The sequence below is a fragment of the Suricata suricatta genome, chromosome 9, assembly GCF_006229205.1.
Source record: "Suricata suricatta isolate VVHF042 chromosome 9, meerkat_22Aug2017_6uvM2_HiC, whole genome shotgun sequence".
NCBI classification, from domain to species: Eukaryota; Metazoa; Chordata; class Mammalia; order Carnivora; family Herpestidae; genus Suricata; species Suricata suricatta.
Window position 1 is genome coordinate 131,661,792 of NC_043708.1, and position 27,205 is coordinate 131,688,996.

The following is a 27,205-nucleotide window of genomic DNA, read 5'->3' on the forward strand; positions in this document are numbered from 1 at the left end:
CTTTCCAAATACTTTTATTGGTATTTCATAGAAATGCTCTTCTTGTTTTAGTGATCTTAAATTCCCCAGCACTGGTGTCATTGCCGTGGGCTCTGAGAGGTAAAAACACCAATGGCAGAAAGTCACTATGGACATGCAGAAATCACGTGGGAGGGAACAGGTTCTAAAGATCGAGAGGATCTTAGAACAGGGATGGCAAACAGATTCCATTACAAACACAGACCTCCACGTGTAGGTGGAAGGATTCTGAGATCCTGTTTGAGCTCAGCAGAACAGGGCTCAGCAGGAAAGTTATTTTAAATAGCAAAGTTTGTCATGGATTTGGGGTGGAGCAGTAACAGAACCCCAGATTGTCGCCATCTTTGTTCGACCAGCCTAACCAAAGCGTTGCATGGCATGGAGGGTCTGCGTAAGGGCGGTACCACTCCACTTAGGCTGGGGTTTCCATGGGGGAGGTGAGTGCCATGGAATTCTCTAGTGGCTTTATACTGTCTTCATGCAGAGTTAACAGCCGACATGGAATGTCTGTCCAGCTGGATCTCAGGCGAGTTTGTGTCCACTGAACCTAAATTCAAGAAGTCAGTTTCTGCCTAAAAGTCAAAACCTTACCATCTGGCACTGATATCTGGGAGTGTTTATGTGAACTTTCAGTTCCTAAAGGTATAATCCTTTTAGCTAGTCATTAGTCTGGTCTTGATGCTTGTTGGTCCTATGAAAGTTGACACTACATGTACCTCCATAATTGCTTCACAAAGGAAGAGCCTTCCCCAGCTAAAGCAAAGCCAGAAGCACATATCTACTACCTAGGGGGCAGTCCATGCTTCTGTGGAAATAAACTTGAGTGGGCCTGGGAATCGGAGGCCAGTCAGGCCCTGACTGTACTTCATGCATCTAGAGAGTCGCTGGAGACTGTCCCACCAGAATCAGAGAAAGCAGGACTGAGGATCTGGGAGACTTGGGCCCGGCCACCCTAGCCACAAAAAGAGAGAGAAAGAGGGCCTGGGTCGCATAGGACAATTTTGTTCCTCTTCCGTCTAGTAGCTGCTCCAGGAGAAGCCAGCGTAGGATAGGTGGATGGCAGGAAGAGGGAAATTAACCAGAAGACATCTCTTGTTTCTTTCCCTTCCTAAGAGATAGAACAAAACAATTTGGAAGTCCTAGGCCTGTATTCCAGTTGCCTCAGCAATAGAGGACACTAGAAATGAAAAACCATTGCCCATCAAGTGTCCTTCTTGTGGGTGCGGGGACCAGAATGGTTGGATCCGAACCCCATACCTCTCAGTCCCCTGTTTGACTCCCATGTGTCCAAACCCTTCTTCAATTCCACTGCACTGAAAGTTTTGCCCTTTTATGCTTTCGTTTCTGCAAAACCACTTAGCTTTTCATTACCAAAACTTAATAAACTTTGATTAAGAAGTAGTGTTTCTATTGCAGGTGATTTTTCCCCTCTAATAAACCCAAGCAACATACCGTCCTTTGTCTCTCTCCATCTTGTGGATTGCCTCTAGTCCACCTTTCCCTCCTCCCTCTGTACCTGTCCCTAATCTTTATTTATTATTGAGAGACAGAGAGAGATAGAGCATAAGCATGGGAGGAGCAGGGACTGGGGGAGGAGGCACCAAATCTGAAGCAGGCTCCAGGCTCCGAGCTGTCAACACAGAGCCCGATGTGGGGCTCAAACTCACAAACCACGAGATCACGACCTGAGCTGATGTCGGATGCCTAATCGACTGAGCCATGGAGGTGCCCCTGTCTCTCTTCTTTTTTTAAATGCCTATTTATTTTTAAGAGAAAGAGATAGAGTGCAAGTGGGGGAGGGGCAGAGAGAGAGAAGGAGACACAGAATGTGAAGCATGTTCCAGGCTCTGAGCTGTCAGCACAGAGCCCAATGCGGGGCTTACAGCTGTGAACTGTGAGATCATGACCTGAGCAGAGGATGGACACGTAATCAACATTGGACATCCAGGTGCCCTTGGTTTTTTTTTTCCCCCTCATCCTCTGCTCCTTTTCTCACAGTCTGCCCCAACCCCCACCTCTCTCTCTTTCTTTTTGTTCCTCAACACCCCTTCCATGAACATTAAGTCTAAATGCAGGCTTGAAAAACTGTGGCCTGGGAAGCAGCATCTGATCGAACGTGTGGGGGTGGCATCCTGCCTGATTTGTACTGGCTCCAGGGATGAGTCTTCAAATAATGCCTCCGTATTAACCTTGCTGCCCAGATTTAAAGGTCACATTCCAGCAACAAGGAAACACCCAAAACACTTTCTTGTTGAGGCCCTGGATCTTAATAAGAGGATAATGGTTTTACTTCAGGCTGCTCTGCAACTTAAGAATTAGCATTTAGAGGAGTCTGAAAGTTTGCAGAAGTGAGGGTGTGGGGAGGGTGTTAGAAACAGGGAAGTAAGTTAATAAAGGAAGACAAGAGGGAGGGAGAGATGCGGGGAGCCAATGGGAGGTTTGCCAGGAAGATCAGGCTTGTCCCAAGTCTTCCCGGTTGATGCTCCAGCTGGCTGGCTTCTGGGAAGGCCCGTCAGCCTGTTGCTTTGGGCGCGTAAGGAGGGAGGGCCTTCTAGTACCTACAGCCCTGACTCTGTGGAGACACCCTCATGCTCTCAGTGAGGTCCTCTGTGGCCTGACCTTCAGCAGTGTGGTGATGGGAGGGCACCTTGGCCAGACACCTGCTTTGCTCCAAAATGTCATAGCAGGAGGTGTTTTGAGGTGCCCCCATTCGAGGCTTTTGTAGGAGCTGTAGGAGCTCTGAAGAGTTCTCTGAATGACACTCTGTATTTTAGGATGGTTGGCACGGTGATTGCTGTGACCTTGTGTTGATGCACAGGTAGCGGTGGGTCAGCACAGCCTTCATGGGAGTCACATGCACAATCTGTGTTCCCATGGGTCTTGTCCCTTGGCTTCGGGGCTCTGACCTGCCTCAACAGGGGTTTGCCCACGTAGTGTGCTGTCCCCTTCTGTTTCCAGGTAAAGGCTACGGACTATCAGAGCTGGAAAAGACCTTGGAGGTTTAGTGCAGGGGTAATCGATTGATTCACTGATGGATTGAGAGCTCAGAGCCCTGTCTTTCTTCCACTAATTTCCCTCCAAGACGGCTTTGCTGACACACTCACAAAAATAGAGGGCCTTTGAGAACCCAGAAAATGATTGATCTTTTAAAAAATTGAAAGTAGGTTTTTAAAATTATTTTTTAAAATGTTTTTTGAGAGAGAGAGAGAGAGAGAGAGCGCGAGCATGAGCAGAGGAGGGTCAGAGAGAGGGAGATACAGAATCTAAAGACAGGCTCCAGTCTCTGAGCTGTCAGCACAGAGCCTAATACGAGGCTCTAACCCATGAGCTGTGAGATCATGACCTGAGCTGAAACCGGACGCCTAACCGACTGGGCCACCCAATAGGGGTGCCTGTGTAGTTCAGTCAGTTGAGCATCCGACCTTGATGTTGGCTCAGGTTGTGATCCCAGGGTCATAGGATCGAGCCCCGCATTGGGCTCCACACTGAAAGTGGAGCCTGCTAAAGATTCTCTCTCTCCCTCTGCCCTTCTCCCCCTCTCGTGCTCTTTCTCTCTCAAATGGAAAAAAAACCCCACCTTTTAAGAAACTGAAATCTATTTGACATGTAACATTGTGTAAATGTAATGTATGTTGATTTGATACATTTATATATTGTAATATAATTGTCATTACAGCAATAATTTGGACCTCGATCTTGTCACATAATTATCAATTCTTTTCAGGGTTTGGAATAATTAAGATCTAATCTCCTAGCAAGTTTGAGAATTATAATACAGTGTTATTGTCTATATCCCCAAAAATTGTTGGCTTTATCCCCTCCCCTATCTCCTTATTTTCACATGGGGACATTGAGGACCAGCGAGAGGGAGTGACCCACCTAGATATCTGGGACTTCAAAGTTTCCTGTCCAGATAACCCTGGCTCCTTCTCCAGATCTCAGCATAAATACCTTTGTCCGGGGCTTTTCTGAGTACTGCTCAACCCTACCTAATGCCCACCACTAGATTCCCTATTAAACCTTTGAGAGAGCCTTATGTCTACGTTATATAACCATAATGTAATCAATGGTTCCTGTATTTCTGCATATGTATGTATGCATTTTTCTTACTGGGTATGGCTCCTTGAGGGCTAGGGTCCCTTCTGTAACCCTCATACTTCCCATTGGGCTGTGCTCAGTGCTAACACATTCTTGGTGACTAAGGAAGGATTCCAGTTTCTTGATTTAAATCTCATACGTTTATTTTCAGTATGCCTTAGTGAGGAGGCCAGCCCAGCTCCCAGCCCTGGAAAGAATCAAATGGTGGTGTGGTTATAGACTCAATGTCTCTTCTTCCGCTATGTCTTTTGGAGAAGCATGCAGTATGTTTCTGCGATGAACCAAAAACCTGCTTCAAATAATATTGATGGGTTTTTGCATTTGTCACACTGGGATGGACCACTGCAGTCCACTCTGTATGCAGGCGGAATACCACACTCTTATCCGTCACTTTGCCGTATTGCAACGACACCATGGATATCTACAGTTTATTTAGTTCTTAGTATGTGAACCACAGCATATACGCTGAGCCTGTCAAGGGGGCATTATTATCCCCATTTTACAGGTGTAAGAACGGAGCTTTGGGAAACTTATGTAATGCACACAGCTTGTGGGCTGCAGAGCTTACTGCCTGTGTCTAGATGCTGGGCGCTGAGCCCTGTGCTTTCCAAGTAGAGAATACTGAGGACAGGCTTCTGTAGCCCAAAGAACATAAGATCAAAAGCTGAAAGGAAGCTACATAAATACTTTCTAAGTATCAGAAGGATTTGGGGGCGGGTGGGCAGGATCATTTATACTTATAAGAGCAGTACATGGTCCATCCTATATACGCATTGGAATGGGACCTAGTAAGAGATGCCCAACATACCAGCATAGCTGTGCCAGGGGCCAGAGTCTTGGCTGTGAGGCTGAGCATCGGGGCGAATCTGATGAGTGATGGGGTGACGGAGAGGAAAGGAACTGGGACAGGAAGAACCACAGACTCCTATTACGTCATGCTGCGTTCAACTTGGCACATTGGTTGTTTTCTATTTCCTCCCCCCTTGGCTCAAAATTCAGACCTCTCTGCCAAATATTTTTGTCTTTTGCACAAGTACATAAAATATTTTAAAAGTTTAAGCTCAAAGGATACCACCCATCCCCCGCTATCCCCTTCCTTGCCCCCCTTGGTCAGATCCTGTAGCTGGGTGGGCAGACAGGGACTGGCCAGACTGCAGCAAGTGTAGTTCCTCTTTGTGCCATGTGGTGGTGCTGTTCTTTTAGTTATCTTGGCCCCAGCAGTGGAATATTTATTTTCAGTGAGTAATTTGTTTATCAGGAGGTTATTTTAATCTAATTTTGGCCATATTTGCTATTCCACACTATCTGTACTTCCCAGAGTTAGCAGCTTGCATGTCTTGAAGGAAATTAGCTGAAGATGGTCTCAGAGGCATTTGCTCAGCCATTATTTAAGGGAGTTGGGAGGAGGCGGGGCGACTGGAGCCCTTGGTTGGAAAAGCCTCTGGAATTTGCTGCATTCCCAGTGATGTGAGCATGATCGAACAGGACTTACTGAGGGCGGGGAGCATCCCCAGCAGCTTTGCTGAGGGCTGCCTCTGGTGAGCAGCAGCAAATCTTGCAGTTCCCTTTTCCCGTCTCCCTCATGCCCTTCTGACAACCTGTATCTTGCTCGCCTTTGCTGCCAAGGCCAAAGGCACCACTTATGGGAAATGCCTGTCTACCTTCCCATGCTCCAGATGAACCCCTCAACCCCTCATCCCATTTCATAATGGGTTTCTTGAACTATTTCCTGCTGCCACTCCAGGAGGCAGGGTGCAGTGTGGGAAGGGAATGACTGTTTATTAGAGTACCTTCGAGGAGTAACGATCATGACGAGTGATTACAGAGCCCTGACACTTGCCAGGCGCTTTACGCGCCCATTTTTACAAACAAGGAACGTATAGCGAGGGAGGTGTGTGAATTTCCCCACGATCCCCAAAAAGGTAACTAGAGAGCCAGGATTTGACCTCGCCTATGACGCTCTCGAAAGCAGAACATCTTCATACTTCAAAGGCAATCTGTGCCTTCCTCATGAGAAATCTAGACTCTGCTGATGGCCTGTGTGCTCTTAAATTGCTTCCTTGTCATTGCACTTGACTTCAGCCTGGTTTGCAAAACTCGGTGGTTTCCACAAGATAAGTAGTTGGAGGATTCCTTAAAAGGAGAGCCCTCTTCAAAATAATGGGGAAATGACACATCAGAAGTGATAAAATGGAAGAAGTGGGAGGTCCCAACAAATGACAGCCCGATCTCTCCCTGGTTACCTGCTCTTTCCCTGGCTCGCTTTATTTATTTATTTATTTATTTATTTATTTATTTACTTACTTATTTATATGTGTATTATTGATGTCTAGTTGACATCCGCTGTTTTATTAGTTTCAGGTATACGACGTAGTGTTTCCAGAACTCTACATTATGCAGCGCTCACCACAATAAATGTCCCCCTACAATATTGTCTTATTGACTACGTTCCCCTATGCTCTACTTTCTATTCCTGTGACTCACTTATTGTATAACTCCCTTCAGAGGCTCCTGATTGACTCTGAGAAACTTCCATTACGTTCCTTTGGGCTTGAAGGAATCAGGTTTGAGAACCTCTGAAGTAAATATTCTCGCAGGACACTCTCAGAGTTCAATCTGTTGTCTGAGCTTGTGGCTCAAAGATGCGTGGACACTTCCTTCAGGAGGTTGGAAAAGTATGCTCATTTTTTTCCTATGTGGTGTTCCTAAGGAAGGTGGCCATAGTGAAGTTTGACTCAGAAAAAGAGCCGAAATGTTGTGTTCATCACTGAGCCCTGGTGGAGGAACTTTTAAGTCTCTTGGGACTAAGAGACTTGACTAAGAAATTAAACCAAATCTAATTAAATGGGGAGGCTCAGCATCCAGTGGAGATTATGGCTGGGGGGTGGGGGGCATCCACACCGCGTCTAACAGAGCTGTGGACAGTGGCATTGAAGTTTCCTGCTTGACACAAAAGTGTTGGCTACATCTGATATTGTTGTAATGAGATTGGAACTGATCCTGGTTCTTCCACCCACGCAGGATCCGGTCTTAGCCAGGTGGTCCTGTCCTCTGGCAGTAATGGAAGTTCTATATCCAGGGCTTTCACTCGGGCTTGATTATCTGCCTGTAGGTTTGAGCCAAGGTGTTCCTTTGACAACAGCGTGAACGCCTCCTCAAGGAGGCTCAGGGTCCTGTGTGAAGGGCGTGTGTTTGCTGAAGCTCAAACCTCTTGTTCTCTGAGAGGCGAAGACCTGTGGAGAATCGTGTTTGGATAGTGGTCTCAAAGCTGGCTCTGCTTTTCTGTGGAGGCCAATCAGAGCCCCTCCGGGTGCGAGGCTTCTGGGGCCGCTTCCCCTGTAAAGTGGGGGAAACGATCCCCTCCAAGGATAATTAGTAAGATTTAAACAAGGTGATGTGTATGTAGTAGGCGTATGAAGCTAGCTCTTAGCACATCTCTGTAAAGATCACCTCTCACTTTATTATCTCCACCATTTGGAAAATCCTGGGAGTTTCAGGAATTGGTCCTACAAAGGCATAAAGCCTGTTGCAGTGTAAATGCATCTCCTGACATCTCCCTGAGTGCTGAAAGAGACACAATTGCTTTCAGCCTCTGTCTTCCCTCTAGAAGCTTTTTTTTTTCCATAAAAGAAATAGACAAATCATTGAATGCAGCATATCTGGCCCCTTCAGTTGACCCAAGTACCCTTATTTAGTTCCATTCTAGGGAGTCAGGGGTTAACATCCAGGATGGCTGAGCTCTAAATGTTTTAGACTTTAGAACTTGTACCATCCTGGCATAATGAATGAGTGGCTTTGGATTGACAAAGATAAAGTACCACAGAGATCTAAAGAGATAGACAAAAAGATAAACATCCCCTGGCTCTGAAGGTGCCTGGTAACTTCTTCATCACATTCAGGATTGACTGTACAATTATTTGTTTATGTCGAGGTGTAAGTCACCTGTTTCCTCCAGACGTCTAATATTAGCAGTTTACAAAGCACCTTTTCATGTATTATCCTATTTAATCTTTACATAGTCTTGCAAGACAGGCAAATATTTAACTATTGTATAGCAGTGGTTCTCGACATGAGCGATTTTGCCTCGGAGGGGACATGTGGCACGGTTTGGTTGCCACATCTAGTGAGTAAGGCCAGGATGCCGCCCAATGTCCTGTGGTCCCAGTCCCGCTGCCCAGGAAATTAGAACATCCAGTCCCAAAAGGCAATCTTGCAAGGCTGAGAAACTGTTCTGTAGAGAAAACATCGGGGCCCAAAGGGGTTGACTGACCTCCCCAAGACTGTGGCATATTGCCATTAAAATCCATACTTTCATTTTACTTCCAAAGAATTGCATCTTTTTTTTTTTTTTTAAGAAAGAAGAGTTTGCCTAAAAGTAAAGCTTTGCAGAATAATTGCATGAACACGGACGATGGTGAGGTCACCCTTGTGGCAGTGGGGGTTGGAGACCCCACTCAGCCTCTCCCTGAGCCCCTGCCCCAATCCTGGGGGACAGCTGAGCATCCACAGCCACCCACACCAGGTGACCCAGAGAACACCAGACTCCACCTGGCGTCCCCAGACATCGGGCTTTCCCGGCAGCCACTGCCTTATCTATCTATCTATCTATCTATCTATCTATCTATCATCATCATCTATCTTATCTACTATCTAATCTATCTTATCATATATCTATCTTATCAATCTATCACCTATTTATTACCTATCTATCCTCATTATTTATCTATCCGTCATCTATCTATCTTGTCTATCTATCTATTGACTGATTAGGAGATGACACTGAGAGTTGTGCTTTAGTAAGATTGTTGGGTCATGGTGGGGAGCTGGGGGCAGAGGGGCCACCATAGGAGTCTACTGCAGGCACAGTCTGGGTGGTAGGAGAGAGGGCTGGATGCATCATGGGTGACAGGAGTCTAGCCGGAACCAGGGAGCACACGGCTCGGGTCTCGTGATTCCTTACCTCTGTGCTGTTGCATGCCCTAAGGCCAGAGGGCAGCCATAGGCAGCAGTGTGGAAGCACACGTTCCCTGCCTTCCTGCAGCGCCCCCTGCAGGCCCGGAGGCATACTGCAGCATTTACAGTGGGCATGGGATGTTTGCCTCATTTTGCTAGTATGCTTCCCACAGTCTTCACTGTTCTGTCCCTGGCCGGAAGCAGGCGACGCCCCCAAAAGACTCGTGTCTTCACTTAGCAATTGACAGAGAAAGGCAGTGGGGGAAGGTCTCAGCTTTCTCCTTCCTGGTGTAATGCTGGCTCTTTTCTTCAAGTATCATCTTCTGAGGAGTTGATCATGGAAATGGTGAAACCAGGAAGAAGGTTTTCTGCAGGGACCCAGATGGGACAGTGGCTTGTCTTGGGTCTTGGCAAGTACTTCTTTCCCTACCAAAGTCTAGATTCAAAATAAAAGTCAGGATGGGTAGGAAAGCTCCTGGAAAAATTTAGGTCCAGGCAAAGATAATCTTTCTTAAGGGTTTTCTTGCAGAGATGCCAAAAACAAATAACAAAAAGGAGAGTGAGAAAATCTCAGCGTGACATATCCCTCCACTTTTGCACACCCTGCCAAGATGGCTGTCAAGGTGGCAAAGGTCGTGCATTCTGATCCTGTGGTCCTTTTCAATAATCTCCTTCTCTTGTCCCTCACTTTTTCCGTCCGGCTTTAGCTGCAGACTTTTTGTTATTTGTACTCACCAAGTTTTGGCTTCTCCATTTGCTGTGCTCTCAAGATTTCTGGAATTTTCCGCCACCAGATCCCTGATTTCTTCTTATCATTCAGACCTTAGCACTAATACCCTCTTCCCTGAAGGGTCTTTTCCTTGACCACCCAATCTGGAGCAGTTGCCCCCCTTTGGCACTCTACCATTACTATTTTTTAAAAAGTTTATTTATTGGGGTGCGTGGGTGGCTCAGTAGGTTAACGGTCTGACTTCAGCTCAGGTCATGATCATGGTTTGTGAGTTGGAGCCCCACATCAGGCTCTGTGCTGAGCCTGCTTCAGATTCTGTGTCTGCCCCTCCCCTGCTCTGCTCTCTCTCTCCCTCTCTCTCAAAACTAAAAAAAACATTAAAAAATTTTTAAATGTTTATTTATTTTGAGAGAGTGAGCAAGCATGAGGGAGGTGCAGTGAGAGAGAGAGAGAATCCCAAGTAGGCTCCAATCTGTCAGTGCAGAGTCCAACATGGGGCTCGAACTCAGGAACTGTGAGATCGTGACCTGAGCCAAAATCGAGTTGGAAGCTTAACCGACAGAGCCACCTTGACATACCTCTACCGTTGCTATTGTTTTGCGCTGTAGCACTTGTCACTATCTGAAATTATCCCCCCCTTATGTGTGTGCCTGTTTGGATCTGTGTCTCTCCAGCCCCCTCATGGCAACCAAGCCACACTCTGTCTCTTCTCCTTCCGTAGTACCCAGTACCTACAACAGTGCCTGGCATATGCTGGCACATAGTAGTTGCTAAGTAAGCATTTGTGGAGTGAAGTAATGGTGGTGCTTTGGGGTTTGGGTATATGGGCATGGTTTCAGTTGACAGTTTGCTGAGTACCTCACCACAGCAGGATTGGCTTTCAGGACCAAATGCCTCTGCATATTTGTGTATGCAGGACAAACCCTCTCAAGTGATGACCTCTTGCTGGGAATGAAGTCCTTTTAGAGAATTTTCAAGCTAACCACATTGAAAAGTTAATCATATTTCCTCAAACCTAAGAAGTCATTGCCATTGAGTGGAAAAACACTGCATGTTATAATGGAAACACTACCATTGGTTAGAAGCACCTTGATTTTGCAAATGCTAATGTGAAAAAATACACACCTTAGAACTGATACAGGACAAGGTGGGATCGGTCCATCAGCAGGATGGAGGGCACTGAACTGGAGGAGTTTGGTGTCCCGAGCATGTCTGTGATGGTGTCGCCTTCTCTTTTAGCAACCCAGCCTAACGCCCCCCACCCTCAGCCATGGTTGCCACCGAGGGCTAATGGAAGAGGCAGATGCAGATTCCAAGGCTTTCCTGAGAGCGGAGAGATTCCTATGGTTTGGGGATGTATCTGTGGAGAGGTATTAGAAGGAATTGGCGATTAAAAAATAAAAGCAGCACAAGAGTCTGGATTGGAAACGGCTGGGAAGGATATTCTCTAACGCCTCTCAGCTGCTATTTCTGGGGCTTAGGAAAGGCATCTTTAATTTTTTAAAGGCAGTCAGAGGGAAAACAAGCTTCAGTTGGAATCAAAATTTACTTTATAGTCAAGTTTCCTGAAGTGCATCTATTCTACCAAGAGATAAAAGGATGGCTGCCAGCTAATTCAGTATCATTATTCTTATTGGCGCTCACGATAGTCAAGTTTAATTTCCACCAGCAGTGACATTAAGGTTATTTCTGTCTCAGTACATGTGTTGCTGCTTCTCTGTGAGTGAGCCACAGCCACGGCCACCAGGGGGAGGAGCCCATGACAGCCGGCCAGTTCCCTCCTGCTCCGCAGCGAGGCACTGGGGCCAAGCCTGACTTGTGGGCTGGCCTCATGGAGTCACTGGCTGAGTGTCAGGAAGACTCCCAGACACCTTCTCCAGCGACCTGAAGAACCGTACGCTTCCTGGGACCTTTAAATCTTGTCAGGTTTTCCTTTAAAAATAAACTCTCCTCCCAACTTACCGACCTGGGTGGGAACAGAGACCCAGGGGGGTGGGGGGGGGAGGTTGGGGGAGGGGCTGAGCCAAGGTAAAACTGGCTGTAAGCCACTCCCCTCAGGCACCCAGGCTTCACGTGTTCACTGGCTGTGTCTCCAGTAGCTTTTCAGAAGCCTTCCTCAAGAAGGTGGTTACTCTGGTAACAGCGGATGGGCTTTTTCTAGGTACATCTTTGTACCTAGGGATGTCATCTTTGGTGGCAGATGGGGAGTCCCATCTGGGGATAGGACTTTGGTGAGCTCCAAGGGCTTCAGTGAGTTGTCTGACTTCGCCCAGCCGCTGTGCCTTCATTTATAAAAGGAGGAAAATAATGCTTATCTCAAAGCATTTCCACGAGATAAATGAGATAATCATGTAAAATGATTAGCCCAGTACTGAGCACATAGGAAACATTCAGTAAATAAATACTCCGTAATTGTAAATGGTGTTATAATGGCAGAGTAGGCAGCTCATTGTTCATATAATATGATTTATAAGTCTTGGTAAAAGCCTGCTTTGTCCAGAAATATCTTCTAAATTGACTCCCTGTAAAGACCACAAAAATAATGTGTTACCAAGGCAAGTGTATTGTTTCCCGTAGTTAAGGTCACCATTACCTTGAGTTTAAAATGTTTTTTAAATGTTTTATTTATTTTTGAGAGAGAGAGAGAGATGGCGTGAGCAGGGGAGGGTCAGAGAGAGAAGGGCTCCAGGCTCTGAGCTAGCTGTCAGGCTAGCTGTTTGAGCTGTGGGGCTCAAACTCACAACCGTGAGATCATGTCCTGAGCCAAAGCCAGATGCTCAACCTACTGAGCCACAGATGCCCCTACCTTGAGTTTAATAATGTCCCCCAAAGGGGAGTTCTCAGAGGTTATTATAGAATGAGAGTACTGTGTGCAAAGTGGGTCTTTCTTTAAAAAAATTTTTTTAATGTTTTATTTTTTGAGAGAGAGACAGAGAGACAGGGTGTGAATAGGAGAGGGGTAGCAAAAGAGGGAGATGTGAATATGAAGCAGGCTTCAGGCTCTGAGCTGTCAGCACAGAGCCCAGTGTGGAACTTGAACTCACGAACCATGAGATTGTGGCCTGAGCTGAAGTCAGATGGTTAATTGACTGAGTCACCCCAGTGCCCCCAAAGTGGGTTGACTTTCAATGTGGGGTCCTGATTGGGATCAGGCAGTGTTGGTGAAATAATTGCTCAGAGTTGGAGGACACAGTGCAGAGAGGGTTTGGAAGCCAACTTTGAAGAGTAAATGGACATTGGGTAATTCCAGTTCAGTGGTCTTCAGCTCTGAGAAGGGGCCACTATCCTGAAAAGGACTAACTGAATTGCCAATAGTTCATCTGAATGGATTTTCATGAAGCTCCCAAAACAAAGGCTAAAGCTATTTAATCACCCCGGGCAAGAAGTTCCTGGGATGGTAATGTCATAGTACGCTGTGTGGCTGAAGATAATGTCTGTTCTCAAGAATGAGGGGAGCCTGGAGTCCTTGTGTTTATTCTTACTCTTATGTGCCTTATCAAAGGAAGGTGGGCTGGGAGCATTATCAGTCAAGAGGATCTTAGAACATTAGCCAGTCCTCTGTAAAAAGCTTTGGTGTAATGGAACCCAACTGGGGTAAATTTTGCCAGAGAGGGGAACAATAAAGGTCTACATTATGGACTTTTCCGTAAGGACACCTGGGACAAAGTGGGGTTTGACCCTCAGTGTGTCTTTATCCGGATGTCTAAAAATAGATGGGCGGCAACATAAAACTGGTGGATATTTTGGGGCAAGAAGTCAACTGTGTTACAGGGAGACTGAAGAAACTTGCTTCTATATTTTACTTATTTAGAAACTTTTCCTTGGGGAATTATCACTGGCCAAAGGTATATGAAGTTTGATGTCATCCTTTTGGGGAAGGCAATTCTCATTTGTTGAGCACATGCTTTGTGCCATGTGCTATGCTGAGCATTCATTCCCTATGATGGGCTTATAAGGCTGATGTTGTAATTAATCTTTTTTTTTAATCTTGCTTTCCTATTTGTGGATGATGGACATATAGTTCAGAACAACTGAGCAACTTAACTGAGGTTTCAGAGCTAGTAACCGGTAGAGCCAACATTCAAATCAACAGCTATGTGATCCTGGGGGCTTCTTTCTTGAATGAAGCTGTCAAAAAGAATGGGTTCATATCCCAAGCATTTGGCACTTTGTTCTCCATAATAATAGAGGGGAAGTTGGAGCCATAAGTAGATTTTGCTTATCTTGTTGATAATGACATAATAGGCAACAGGTATTGAGTGCTTATTATGCATCAGGCATGGAGCTATCAACTTTGTGTGTATTGTCTCATTTAATTTTCTCAACAACTCCCAAGGAAGGGATGTTATTAGTTTTGTCATTCAGATGAAGACTTAGTGATTGCACAGAGAACTGACAGGTTCAAGTCCACACAGCTCCTGGCCATGTACAGAAGTCCCAAAAGAAGGTGGACATCTGTAAGCTGTGTCTGCAAAGCAACTCATCAAGGCCATGAAGGGTGCATGACTTAGGGACAAAGGAGTTTAGAGGTCTGCAATAATGTGTCCATCTCATTTGAGAGCTGTGACTGTTCTGTTCGACTCATTGCTCTGCCAAACAATCCCACTTGGCCTCTGCTTTCAGTCATCACTTGACCTTAAAAGGGCTGATGAAATTCCCAGATATGGGAAATAAAGAGCAGAGATGAAATCTTTCTTTAGTTTTGCCAAGGAGCAGTGGCAGAGGCGTGGGCTGCTTGCAGGTCTGATAATCTGGGACACAGAGCGTTTCTCCACCAGCCTGGCTTGGGGCTCACTGTTCCCCATGAGAAAGTCAATCTTTGAGTCTTGAAGGCATCTAGATTTTCCTCTTTAAAAGACAAACATCTTTATAGAGATGATCAGGGTCTCAAATGCCTTCAGGGAGTAGGCAGGGGATGGGGTAAGAGCATAAAAGGGGGAGTTGGTTGCTATAGTAACCTAGGGGCAGTTCACGCTGCCCACAAGCATTTATGACATGGCATGACCAATAGTCTACCGACCTCCTGTCAAAAGATAATATTTTTTACCCCTCCTGATTAGTAAAATGCATTGTAGAGTATGTGGGGAATAAGAACTACACAGAAGCCTAACTCAAATCTAAAAAGTCTAAAGCAAATAGAATCCTCAGTCTCTTCCTCCTCCATAAGTACTAGTGATATCTTGGCATACTACCTTCTAGTTATTTTTTTTTGCTTTTTACCTGAGTGTAAAATTCTGCATCGGTGGGGTCTGTACCAAAGAGGGGAGGGGCCCATTTGAACCTCAGTGAAGACATACCTGGGGTAAAAATAAGAATATTGCTTGATTACATTTCAGATAATTAGCTACAACGACCTCATTCTGGACGATATAATCTGGAGAGGCAGATGGGGTAGAATAGAAGAGGGTGAATTAGAGGGAAGGTCAAAGTGGAGTTCATGGATTTTCCAAAAGAAAACTGGCCAGAGAAGACATTGAAGAGGATGGAGACAGTTCCTTTGAGATGGGGTGGGAGTGAGCAGTGAGTTGTTAAACTCAGATCTCCTCTCTGCCCAACCTACCCTCATCCTCCTAGTAGTTAAGATAAACCAATCTACTTGGGAAATTTTTCAAAAATTAAGGAGCAGGAATTTTTTTCCAAAAAATCTTAGGAGGAAACCCTTTCGACAAACAGACTTAAGTGCAGCTGATCTGTTTGCAAGAGGGTCAAGGCCACCTGGAGCCCTCTCCTGCCCCGAACCCTGCGCTCACCCAAAACATTTCCTCCTGGCTTTTTGGCCCTCAGAGAAGCGCTGTTTCCCTCTCAGATCTTCTAGAACTCCTGCACGTCGCTGATCTCAGTGACCCTCATTGCAGTCTTCAGCTCTTCCCCACATTTGCTCTTCCTTAGTTTGCTGAGAGTTTTGGAGGCATATTGACTTTTACAAAACTCGGCAAGCCATTCTCCGAGACAGATTGACTGAGGTGGGGTCAGCGGGGAAGGAGGTGTAGCCACTTTAGATGTTAGTAAACATGGCAGCTTGTTGAGGATTAACAGGGAATCATGAATAAAATCATTAGGATTTGATAAGGGATTTTTCTCTGAGACAATTAAAGATTTTTTTCCCCATTATCCCTGCCTCTACCCCTCCAAAGAGTAGGCGATGAAGGTCATTAAGATAACACCTTATTAGTCTCATACCCTTAAAATAGATACAGGACAAAAGACCTTAACCTCTCTGTGTCCACGGGGCCTCTGTCCACTGTGTTTGCCATTCTGGCACCTTGCCAGGAGGCGACACTTTAATACCTCCTACTTAATCCTAGATTTTCTTTTAAACATCAGATATTGGATAGGCTGGAACTGCCTTCAGGCAGTAGAGAACTCTGGTGCTCTGTGACTGGGACCAGCCTAGGAGAGAAATATGGTTGATGCAAAGGAATAATTCATTAAAGGAGGTAATGACGGTGATTTAAACCCTTCCACCAACACATCACTGGGCAAACAAAACTCATCACCCTCAGTTCAGGGTCATGGCTGAATGAAAAGTTGTAGAAGTGAAGACCACAACTACAGCAACAACAAAAGCCAACAGCCCCAACTGTACAAATGGGTCAAAAATCTCAGTGGGACTCGGTGAAGCCTGACAACTCAGAATTTGAGAAACTCACAGAAAACAAGAAAGAAAGAAAGAATATCTTTAATATTATGAGAAAATCACTCTGGAATAAAGCCCTGAATTTCTGTGTTATTTTTTCACTTATGTGTACTTCCATGGTCTTAGGGAAAAAAAATCTGACTTTGAGCTCAAAATTTGCTTCTCCAATTACAGCTCAGGGGATCCCTTATATACCCTTGGCCAGAAGGCTGTATTGCCTCAGAAGCCAGTGTGAACAGTTTGGGTAGTGGAGAAATGCAGTAGTGAGAGCAGGGCTCTAAGACTCGGGCATGCCTGATGGTCAGCTGGTGGTAGCTTCGGAGTGCACCTTGTCCACACGAGCAGAGATGATCACACATCTGGGCTGGGACTCGTTTGTCCACCAAGCCAGTAGCCCAAGGAGGTGCATATGTTAACTGTTGAGAAAGGTATCTTAGACTGTTCTTCCCTCTGTGTTTCTTCAAGGAGAATTTGAAGTATATCTTGGGAAAATTAGGGCGTGGTGCACTTATCCCTTAGAATGTATCTCATGGGAGGCCTCCACCAGGATCATTCATTCAACCAAGAGAAACTGAGTTGAAGATGTGAAGGGAACCACTGTTATGTTTCCCCATCAGATGTAAGAAAACCCCATAGCCCATCCTGCGGGGTGACTTCCCACCTTTGTCCTAACATTGTTCGTGCCTGGTAGTGGTGTCCTTTACCACGTAGAGTCCATTCTCTTGTTGAATAGTCTTGACTATGAGGAATTCCTTTCTTGGACTGAGCCAGACCTTGATTAGCCACAAGCTGGCTTCCCTGCTCTTTAGGAAAAACACAATACATCTGTTACACAGTAGCCTTTCGGATACCATGTCTCATGCAGTGCCTTCTTCCCAGACTAAATCCTGTCATTTGCAATTTGCTCAACCCAATGACAATACCCTAAGTCCACTGAGATTTAGGAAAGAAGAATGGAAATCTGGTGGAAATGTCTCTCTCTCTTTCCCTCATTCATTCTCCGCCCACCCCCACTATTATATTTTTTTCTGAGCATTCTAAGAATAAGTTACAGTCATTCACATACTCCTATTGTGAATTTCCTAAACACAGGATTTTCTTTTACATAGTCACAGTTTACCAAAACCTAATGTACATCGATACAATACTGTTAGTTAATTTACAGACCTTATTCAAATTTTACCAACTGCCTCACTAATGCCTTTTGTAGCAAAAGAAAAAAAAAACATTTTCTAGCCTAGGATCTAAATTATAATTCTACATTTTACTTACATATTATATAAATACCTTAGCCCTGTTCCTACCCTCTTTCCTTCCTTCCTTCCTTCCCTCCTTCCTTCCTTCCTCCAGTCCTTCCCTCCTTCCTTCCTTCCTTCCTTCCTCCCTTCCTGTTTCTTTCTTTATTTCTCTTTTCTTCCTCTCTTCCCTTTCCTTCCTTTTCTTTTAATGCCTTTCATGACCTTGACATTTTCGAAGAGTATAGATCAGATCACTAGTAGCATGCCCCTCATTTTGGCTTTGCTGGTTTTCCTCATGGTTAAATTCAGGCTATGCATTTTGGGCAGGAACACCGTAGAAGCGATACTGGGTTTTGCTCAGCACAACACACATGGTGATGTCCATGTTGATCACTCGATGAAGGTGACATCTGCCAGTTTTCTCCAGTGGAAAGTTATTATTAGTCCCTTTATAATAAGAATCTTGTGGGAGGGACATCGGGACATCCTCAGGCAGGTGTGGCCGGGAGAGCCTGTGATTGACACCATCTTTCCCATTGGTTTCAGAGTCTAACAGCCGCAGGGCTGTGAACAGAGGCTACGTCGCCAGCTTGCTCAGGCTGCATCAGGACTGGCACCGCCACGATACAGCCAATACCTATGTGCCGATCCGCCGGGCGCTTCTGCTCTGCCTCAAGCACGTGGCCAACCTCCGGTCTGGCAGGGAGGCCTTCCTGGTGGCTCAGGGCATGGAAGTCCTCTTCAGCACCACACAGGTAATTAACCCCAAGATTGCGTCTGCAGTTGGATGATATCTGGATGGTTCCTGATGAACAGAGCTGTGAGAACCTCGATATGTTTCTTGCTGCCTGCCAGGGGCAGAGGTTCTGGATTCAAAACCTTGTGCATTTGTTCACTCATGTGCTGATTAGTTGATTCACTCAATACATGTTTATGGGAGGGATGTGTGGGGGGCTCAGCTGGTTAAGTGACTAACTTCGGCTCAGGTCATGATCTCGTGGTTTGTGGGTTCAAGCCCTGTGTTGGGCTCTGTGCTGACAGCTTAGAGCCTGGAGCCTGCTTCAGATCTTGTGTCTCCCTCTCTCTTCCCCTCCCCAGCTTGTGCTCTGACTCTCTCTCTCTTTCTCAAAAATAAATAAACATTAAAAAAAGTTAAAAATAAGTAAATAAATACATGTTTGTTGGCTGCACACGGTGTGGTGCAGTGGTTCAAAGTGTTCACTATAAAGCTAGTACCTGGGTTCACTTTCCAGCCCAGGCACTTAACGGCTGTGGAACCTTGGAGGAGTCACCCAGCCTTCCTGGGTCTCAGGTTTCTTCTTTTCCAAAAAGATGGAAATAACAAAATCTAGGTTATTGCACAGCCTAAATATGTTAAGGTGGAAATGTCTTGCATTTAATGGGGTGCTTGCCGTGACTTGGCCACTTTCTGAGTGTGAGCAGTTACCAGGATAATTAGAGCAGTGGAATCTGGACGTGAATATGAGAGGCCAGACTCCTGATCTTGCAGAGTAAACATTCTAGCAGAGAGTCCGCTTCTAAGGAAGCAAAGAATTCAATGAGGAAGAGAATTTCATGCTGCTCTGTGACATCAGTACAGTCAGGCTGTCTGCGGTGATGCGCAGAGGTGGAGGGAGAATGTGCTCTCTGAGAGAGGTCAAGTTCTTCTCTGAGCAGCTGACACCTAAGCTGAGACCTGAATTATTGAAAAAGCCTGTGAGGCCAAGTGCAAGAGGAAAGGTGTCCCGGGCCAGCGTGAGCACCTGCGACGGCCCTTACTTGTCCAAACCCAAGTGGAATATGCGGTTTAAGGTTTCCTGGATTTCAACCCTAACAGCGAATTCCTTAATTGCACTTGATTAGGACTGATTCAAGAACCACAGTACGAGGCTATGTACGCCCTCTCTATCGAGGATGTGAACGCTTCCCAAATATCCTGTCTCCCAGGGCCACAGCAGCTGTGGTCCACAGGCATCCTGCACCCTGCTGTCTCCCTGTTCCCTGGTCTCTCCAGCCCTATCCTCAGCCTCACTGCTCCCCTCTGGACACCCTCCACGTTTTCTCTCCCTGCGTACATCTGAGGCAATGAAGCAGCCCGAGACAGTACTGTTTTCCAAGACCGGGATCTGTAGACTTTTCCTATTAAAAGAAATAATAGCATCTCCCCCCACACCCAACTCTGAACAGTCCCGTAATGTTGGGCTGCAGACCAGATCTAATTTTCCGTCAGCTATCACCTGTGGGTTCTTGCCATCATTCCAGGTTTCAGAGCCTCTCAGTCAGGAAATAGCTGCCTCGAACACTGTGTCTCCGGATGAAGCAGTGCTTTGAATTTTTCTAAGCCTCGCCATACTTGGTACGTGTGTGTCCCCCAGATCTCTAGTGAAACACCCCCCTCCACTGCGGATGCTGCTGGAGGCTCCCTCACGCCAGCTCGTGCCCTCCAGCCGGGTCCTCTGCTCTCTGGCTGTTTCTCTGCTCCGTGTTAGGAAGAATTAAAAGGGCAAAAAAGGAAGAAGACCGTGATCCCTGAATTACATGTCTACGAGAGGAAGGGGGTGGAGACAGTAGGAAGGGGGCCCAAGCATGAAAGGGTCTGTGAGGCTAGAAGCAGCATGTATATAAAATATATGTATTTATTCATCTACTTCTATCTCTCCCCTATCATCTGTCTTTCTATCTTCTATCTATTATCTATCTCCTATCATCTGTCTATCTATCCCTTATCAATTGGCTTTATGTATCTCTTATCTATCTACCTATCTATCTCCTATCTATTATCTATGTATGTATCTCCTATCTATCTCCTATCTATCTCTTATCTATCTATCTATCTATCTATCTATCTATCTATCTATCTATCATCTATCTATCATCTGTCTATGTCATGTTTGGTGTTTCTCTTTGTGCAATAGACTGATGCCTGTGTCCCCCCAAATCCATATGCTGACACCCTGCTCCCCAGAGTAATGGTTTGGGAAGGCAGGGCCTTTGGGAGGGGATGAGCTCAGGAGGGTGCAGTCTCCAGGACCAGAACGAGCACCCGTACAAGAGGGGCCCCAGAGAGCGCCCTGGTCCTTGTTGCGTGTGAGGACGCAGTGAGAGCATGGCCATCTGTGAACCAGGAAGCAGGTTCTCACCAGACGGGGAGCCTCCTTCCACCTGGACTTCCAGCCCCCGGAACTGTGAGGAAGAAACGTGCTTGTTCACCAGCCGCTGGGTGTGCGGAGTCCTGCTGGGGCCGCCTGAGCGGACTGACGCAGCCGCCCTCTGTCCTGCGGCCGCGCTCTTTGGCTGATCTTTATCTGTAATGAGTCCCCGCGAACCATGACCGTGACTACGACAGCTTTTAGTGAGCTTTTAGTCTTTCTGGGGAATTGGCACACCCGAGAGTGGTGCGGCACCTTCCTGTAGAAGCCTCCTGGGGCTGCCGTAACAAAGCACCACAAACTGAGCAGCTCAAAGAGCAGAGATTGGCTCTCTCCCGACCCCGGAGGCCCGAAGTCCAAAATCAAGATGGCGGCAGGGTGGTTCCTTTGAGGGCCAAGAGGGGGAACCTGCCCCAGCCTCTGTCCTACATTCGGCTGGTCACAGCAGTCCTGGGGACCCTTGGCCTGTAGAAGCATCACCTTATCTCTGCCTCTGTCTCCACAGGACATCCTCCCTATGTGTGTGTGTCTGTGTCCAAATGTCCTTTTCTATAAGGACACAAGTCTTTTGGGACTAGAGCCCACCATAATGACCTCATTGTAGTTTTTTTCCCTTTCATCTCTTTTTAAAGTATTTATTTGAATTCCAGTTGGTTAACGTACAGTGTACTATTCGTTTCAATATAGTGACTCACACCTCCGTACATCACCTGGTGCTCATCACAAGTGTGCCTCTGTTTCCCCCATCCCCCCACCCACCTCCCCTCAGGTACCAGCAGTGTGTTCTCTGTAGTTAAGAGTCTGTTTCTGCAAGGAGGACTTTAAAAGTAGTCTCTTGGCAGGTCAGTGAAAACCTCAATTGTTCAGGAAACAAATTCACACCAACCTCCTGGCCTTCAGTTTCTGTTGGGAATGGACACAGGCTGTGAGCAGAGGCTGAACTTGCACTTGTGTGCCAGGCGGCCCTAGCCTCCAGCACCTGGGCTGGGTGTCGTGAGCACAGACACAGCCTTCAGAGCTGTGCTGGTCTGAGCTGCCCATCAGTCTCCTCCCCCTTCTGCCAGAGAAGGTACTGGGGTCACTGGATGGCCATTGATCTAGTGATACCATTTCAGTGGTTATTTGCAAATTATAATGATGTTGATGATGCTGATGCTGGTATGCCAATAATTGTGAAAGACAAGAAAGATAAGAAGGAGGAAGAGAGGGAGGGAGAGGGAGAGGAGGAAGGGGACGAAAAGAGGAGAGAAGAATTTTCTATCTAGACCATGAAAATAAATTCAGATTTTATTTCCATCAGGTTTGAAGTTGGGGCATGGCCTGATATAATTTATGCTTTCTGGTTTTAAAAAAATTTTAATTATAAAATTTGTATGACATAAAGTTGACATGCTGGGCATTTTATTTATTTGTTTATTTATTTATTTATTTATTTATTTATTTATTTTTATGTTTTGAGAGACAGAGAGAGACAGTGCAAGCAGGGAAGGGTCAGAGAGAGAGGGAGGTATAGAATCTGAAGCAGGCTCCAGGCTCTGGGCTAGCTGTCAGCACAGAGTCTGATGCGGGGCTCAAATCCATGAACTGTGAGATCATGTCATGAGCCAAAGCCGGACGCTTAACTGACTGAGCCACCCAGGCACCCCTCTTTATTTATTTTTAATATTTTATTATTTTTGAGAGACACAGACAGTGTGATCAGGGGAGAGGCAGAGAGAGAGAGAAAGAGAGAGAGAGAGAGAGAGACATAGAATATGAAGCAGGCTTCAGGTTCTGAGCTGTCAGCACAGAGCCCTATGTGGGGCTTAAACCCACGAACCGTGAGATTGTGACCTGAGCTAAAGTCGGACGCCCAAATGACTGAGCCACCCAGGTGCCCCATGCGGGGCATTTTAAAGTTTATAGTTCAGTATTGTTAAATGCACCCACACTGTTGTATAACCAAGCTCTAGAACTCTTTTCATTTTGCAAAACTGAAACTCTAGATGCATTAAACTGATTTATGATCTGAAAGGACCATTCTGGCTGCTGTTTGGACAGGAGAGTATCTGAGGGCGCCGGAGGAAGGAGGGAGGGGAGGGAGGGCAAGGCGAGGGTTAGACTGTGGGGGCTCAGGCAGGGATGCTGACGGCTTTGGCTGGTAGAAGGAGAGCTGGAAATTAGACCCGGGACTCCTGGACTTTTCCACTAAAGTGTCTCATTTTCTTATTGTGAGGGTTATCTCTAGGGCTCTGTGCTGGAATCTTCTTTCAGATTCTTATGAGATTTTAAGAGCGTAATGATGCCTGCTAACATCCTGCTAGCTAGCACTTACTGAGTGCTTAGTCCTGGGCAGGCCCTTGGCCTATTTTAACTCAAATCCACACACATCCTTATGAGGGAGGTTCAGTTATTACCTCTGCTTTAGAGATGAAGCTGTAGACAGAGAGGTGTGGTAACTTGCTGGCATGATGCAGTCAGTGATCATCAGCCCAAGATTTGAACTCAGGTGGTTTTGCTCCAGGATCTGAGCTGCGTGCTACACAGTAGTCCCCCCTAACTCGGGGGAATCTTCCAAGACCCCCAGAGGATGCCTGAAACCATGGGTAGCACTGAACATGCACTTGCTATGTTTTTTCATGTACATTTGGGCGTATGATAAAGTTTAATTTATAAATTGGGCACAGCAAGGGATTAACAACAACAACAATAATTAAGTAGGACAATGATAACAATATATTATTATAAAAATTATGTGAATGTGGTTGCTCTCTTTCAAAATATTATTGTGCTGCACTTGTCCTTGTTCTTGTGATGATGTAAGGTGATAAAATGCCCATGTGAGGAGAGGAAGGGAGGCATTGGGATGTAGCGTTAGGCCATCGGCCTTCTGATGATGCTTTGGAAGGAGGGTCATCTGCTTCCAGGCTATGTGACTGTGGGTGACTGAAATCTGGGACAGGCGAAGCCGTGGATGCGGAGGACCTCTCTCTTGCCTGTGTGTCACAGAAGCAGTGTATTATACATGTATGTATGTATTTCTAATGTGATTTATTGTCAAAGTGGCTAACATACAGTGTGGACAGTGTGCTCTTGCCCACAATTCATCACTTACATACGACACCCAGGGCTCATCCCAAGTGCCCTCCTCAGTGCCCATCACCCATTTTCCCCTCTCCCCCACCCCCCTGCATCAACCCTCAGTTTGTTCTCTGTCTTTAAGAGTCTCTTATGGTTTGCCTCCCTCCCTCTCTGTTTGTAACTATGTTTTCCCCTTTCCTTCCCTTATGGTCTTTCTGTTAAGTTTCTCAAGTTCCACATGTGAGTGAAAACATATGATATCTGTCTTTCTCTGACTGACTTGTTTCACTCAGCACAATATCCTCCAGTTCCATTCACTTTGCTGCACATGGCATGATGTCATTCTTTCTCATTGCCTAGTAGTATTCCATTCTATGTATAAACCACATCTTCTTGATCTATTCATCAGTTGATTGACATTTAGGCTCTTTCCCTAATTTGGCTATTTTGAAAGCACTTCTATACACATTGGGGTGCACGTGCCCCTATAAATCAGCACTGTCTCCTTTGGATAAATTTCTAGTAGTGCTATTGCTGGGATTGTAGGGTAGTTCTATATTTAATTTTTTGAGGAACCTCCACACTGTTTTCCAGAGCATCTACACCAGTGTGCATTCCCACCAGCAGTGCAAGAGGGTTCCCATTTCCCCACATCCCCGCCAGCATCTGTTGTTTCCCAAGCTGTTAATTTTAGCCAGAAGCAGTGTATTTATTATTCCAGAGCTAATTCATAGATGTTAACTATGAATTGAATATGTAAGGCACTGTCCTATTTCATCATCTTTTCCAGGTAGCAGGTGTATTATTGGAAGTGATGGGAAAAATGAGCCAAAACTCTTTACCCTTGCCCCAATTCTGAGACATTGGTTTCCAGGGATCCTCTTTCTTGGGCTGTTGTCATCTTTGATACACAGCATGAGTCCCTTGCAGTTGCAGGAGCCTGTGTGAGTGCTTCCTTACATTTTGCAGCCTGGATGCCTCCCCCACTTCCCCTTAGTCCTGGCCCTGCCACAGTACCCTTCCATTAACACTAGGGAAACATTGGCAGATGGATCTAGGCATTTGTGTTACTTTGGAACCATGAGATCATTTTAAAATTCAGAAATGTTTTCCTGCAGACTGTCTACTACAGCCCTTACTGTCAACCTAATTTAGGTGGTGATTCACTATAACCCCAATGCCTTGGATTCCTTCCATTTTAATCTCCTCTACCTCCCAAATTCATGACCCAACCTATCAGGACAGGTGAACCTACCTCAATCCTTTCTCTCATTTTTCACCTGTACCATCCCATGCAAAGTAAAACGTGTTATCACATTCATCAATAACAATACCAACGACCATCACAGACACAACCACTTTCCAAAATGCTGGTGGTTTTGACTGACTTCCTTGGCTTGTCCTTGGCTCTGTACCTACTAAAAATTAAGCTCAGAACATCATCCATGATGGTTCACCTCCCTCCCCTCTCTTCCTCTCCCATTCTCAGTTCTCTCTTTTTCTTATACTAATACTTTTCACCAAGCCCTTTGACCAGTGCCAGGGATGAAATGGCCTGAAGCACTTTATTTCCCATGGAGAGTGTTTTCAGGACAACTGATGGGTACCATTCTAGCACATGGAAGGATAAATAGTGTTCTTGATCATGTCACAACATTCCTGGTTCAAAAGTTGGCTTACTTTTTTATATTTGGAAATTGTTTGGACAATGTGAATTTGTGACATAAAAACATATGCAGGGCTACCTGTAATGTGTACCTGGAGATGCCACAGCATGGCATCATCACAGACAGTCACCCAGCCCTGTGGCAGGTGCTTAGCCTTCTCCATATCTACTGCTATGACTTATTGGCCCTAGAGCTTACTTGGAAGCCCTTAGAATATCAAATTTGAGGCTCACACTTGTCAACATTCCGTACTAAGTCAGTAGACAAAGCATTTACCAAGAGCCTGAAGAAAATGGCATGTTTTTGCCAAAGAGTTCCCAAACTACTCCCAACACTCTCTCTCAATTTAGTAAACTTGTTTTTGCATTTTTCAAAGTGTCTGAAAAGAAGGGTCTTGTCATGTTCCATCAGTATCAAAATGTTCCATCTGCAAACCCAATTTTCCTTTGCTTTGGGTAGGGACCAAGAGGGATCAACACTGTGGGCTCTGAAAAGAGGTCTGTTATTTAATTTAGGTACTTGGGATTCACTTAGCCTTTTTTTTTTTCCCGATTTCATAATTTAGCTTTTCCTTTATAGTTTTCTATTCCGATAAAAACTGAAGGAGAAAAGTAAGACTTCCATCAGTTTGGCTACTCATTCTCTAATTTAGCCAATAATTCACAATGACACTTGGATGATTGAGAAGATGCTCACCTTCTCTTCCCCTGCCTATGCTGGACAATGCTTCCCGTAGACACAGCATCCTTTGAAAGACTTTCTAAGTCTATTTTCAGACTAAATTCCTTTCGGTAACATATGAGCTGTGAAAAAGAAATAAAAATGCAGATTATACCCTACACCAAAGCCGATTCTACATTAGACAAAACTTTACATTCGAATGTTCAAGTCAGACATTCTACAGTAACAATGTTTGCTGTACATGGGGGCCATGTGTAACTCACTGGTCAAACCGCTGACATGATAAAGGAACCCTGTGCAAGGTGTCAGCATCTGAGACAGTCTCCTCTTTGTTCAGAACTGCCTGGATGACCAAAGTTTGGAACCCATCATCTCCATCGTCGTTCAGATCCTGAGGCAATGCTACCCAAAGAGCCCACTTCCCTTGGTCACAGCCAGCAGTGCCTACACCTTCCCGGTCCCTGGGAGCATCCCTTCCGAACCTCTGTGTGTTCTAACCGAAGGTAAAGTCAATGGGTAATGAGCTTTCTGATGCATTCGGCATGTTGGCAATATTTCAGATGGATATGGATGAAAGTAGAATTGGTTCTTTTAGACCCCACCTGTAAATGACCATCTAATTAGAGGAATGTGTAAAAAAGCAAGCTTTTTGTACACAGAATGAACAAATACTAAGGTCACTTATTTTGTTCCTAATTATTAACTGTTGCCACTTTGCCTGGTGGCTACTAGGGGCCTGTACAGTCATCTCTGTTAATTGAAAAAAGAAAACAAAAATGTGTTCACAGTCCCACGCTTGAGTCTCTGGACTGTACTGACTGGTTCCGGAATGCATTTGCCTTACGATGAACTTGAAATAAAACTTGTGCTATTTCCAAAATAGCTAGTCCTAATAAATGTATGAGCATGTGATTATTCAATCTCCGGGAAGAATTCACTGTCACTGCCTTCCTTTCATGGAACAGATTTTCCAT

The 27,205-nt window shown here is 45.5% G+C and overlaps 1 protein-coding gene across 1 annotated transcript in view; it reads left to right on the top strand.

The window, feature by feature from the left end:
* Positions 1 to 27,205, top strand: part of AGBL1 (ATP/GTP binding protein like 1) — a 681,509-nt gene that overhangs the window by 74,297 nt on the left and 580,007 nt on the right. The window contains exons 7-8 of the mRNA XM_029952682.1: positions 18,221 to 18,429; positions 26,569 to 26,734. Coding sequence (XP_029808542.1) covers positions 18,221 to 18,429; positions 26,569 to 26,734 — 375 coding nt within the window. The remainder of the gene's footprint in view (positions 1 to 18,220; positions 18,430 to 26,568; positions 26,735 to 27,205) is intronic.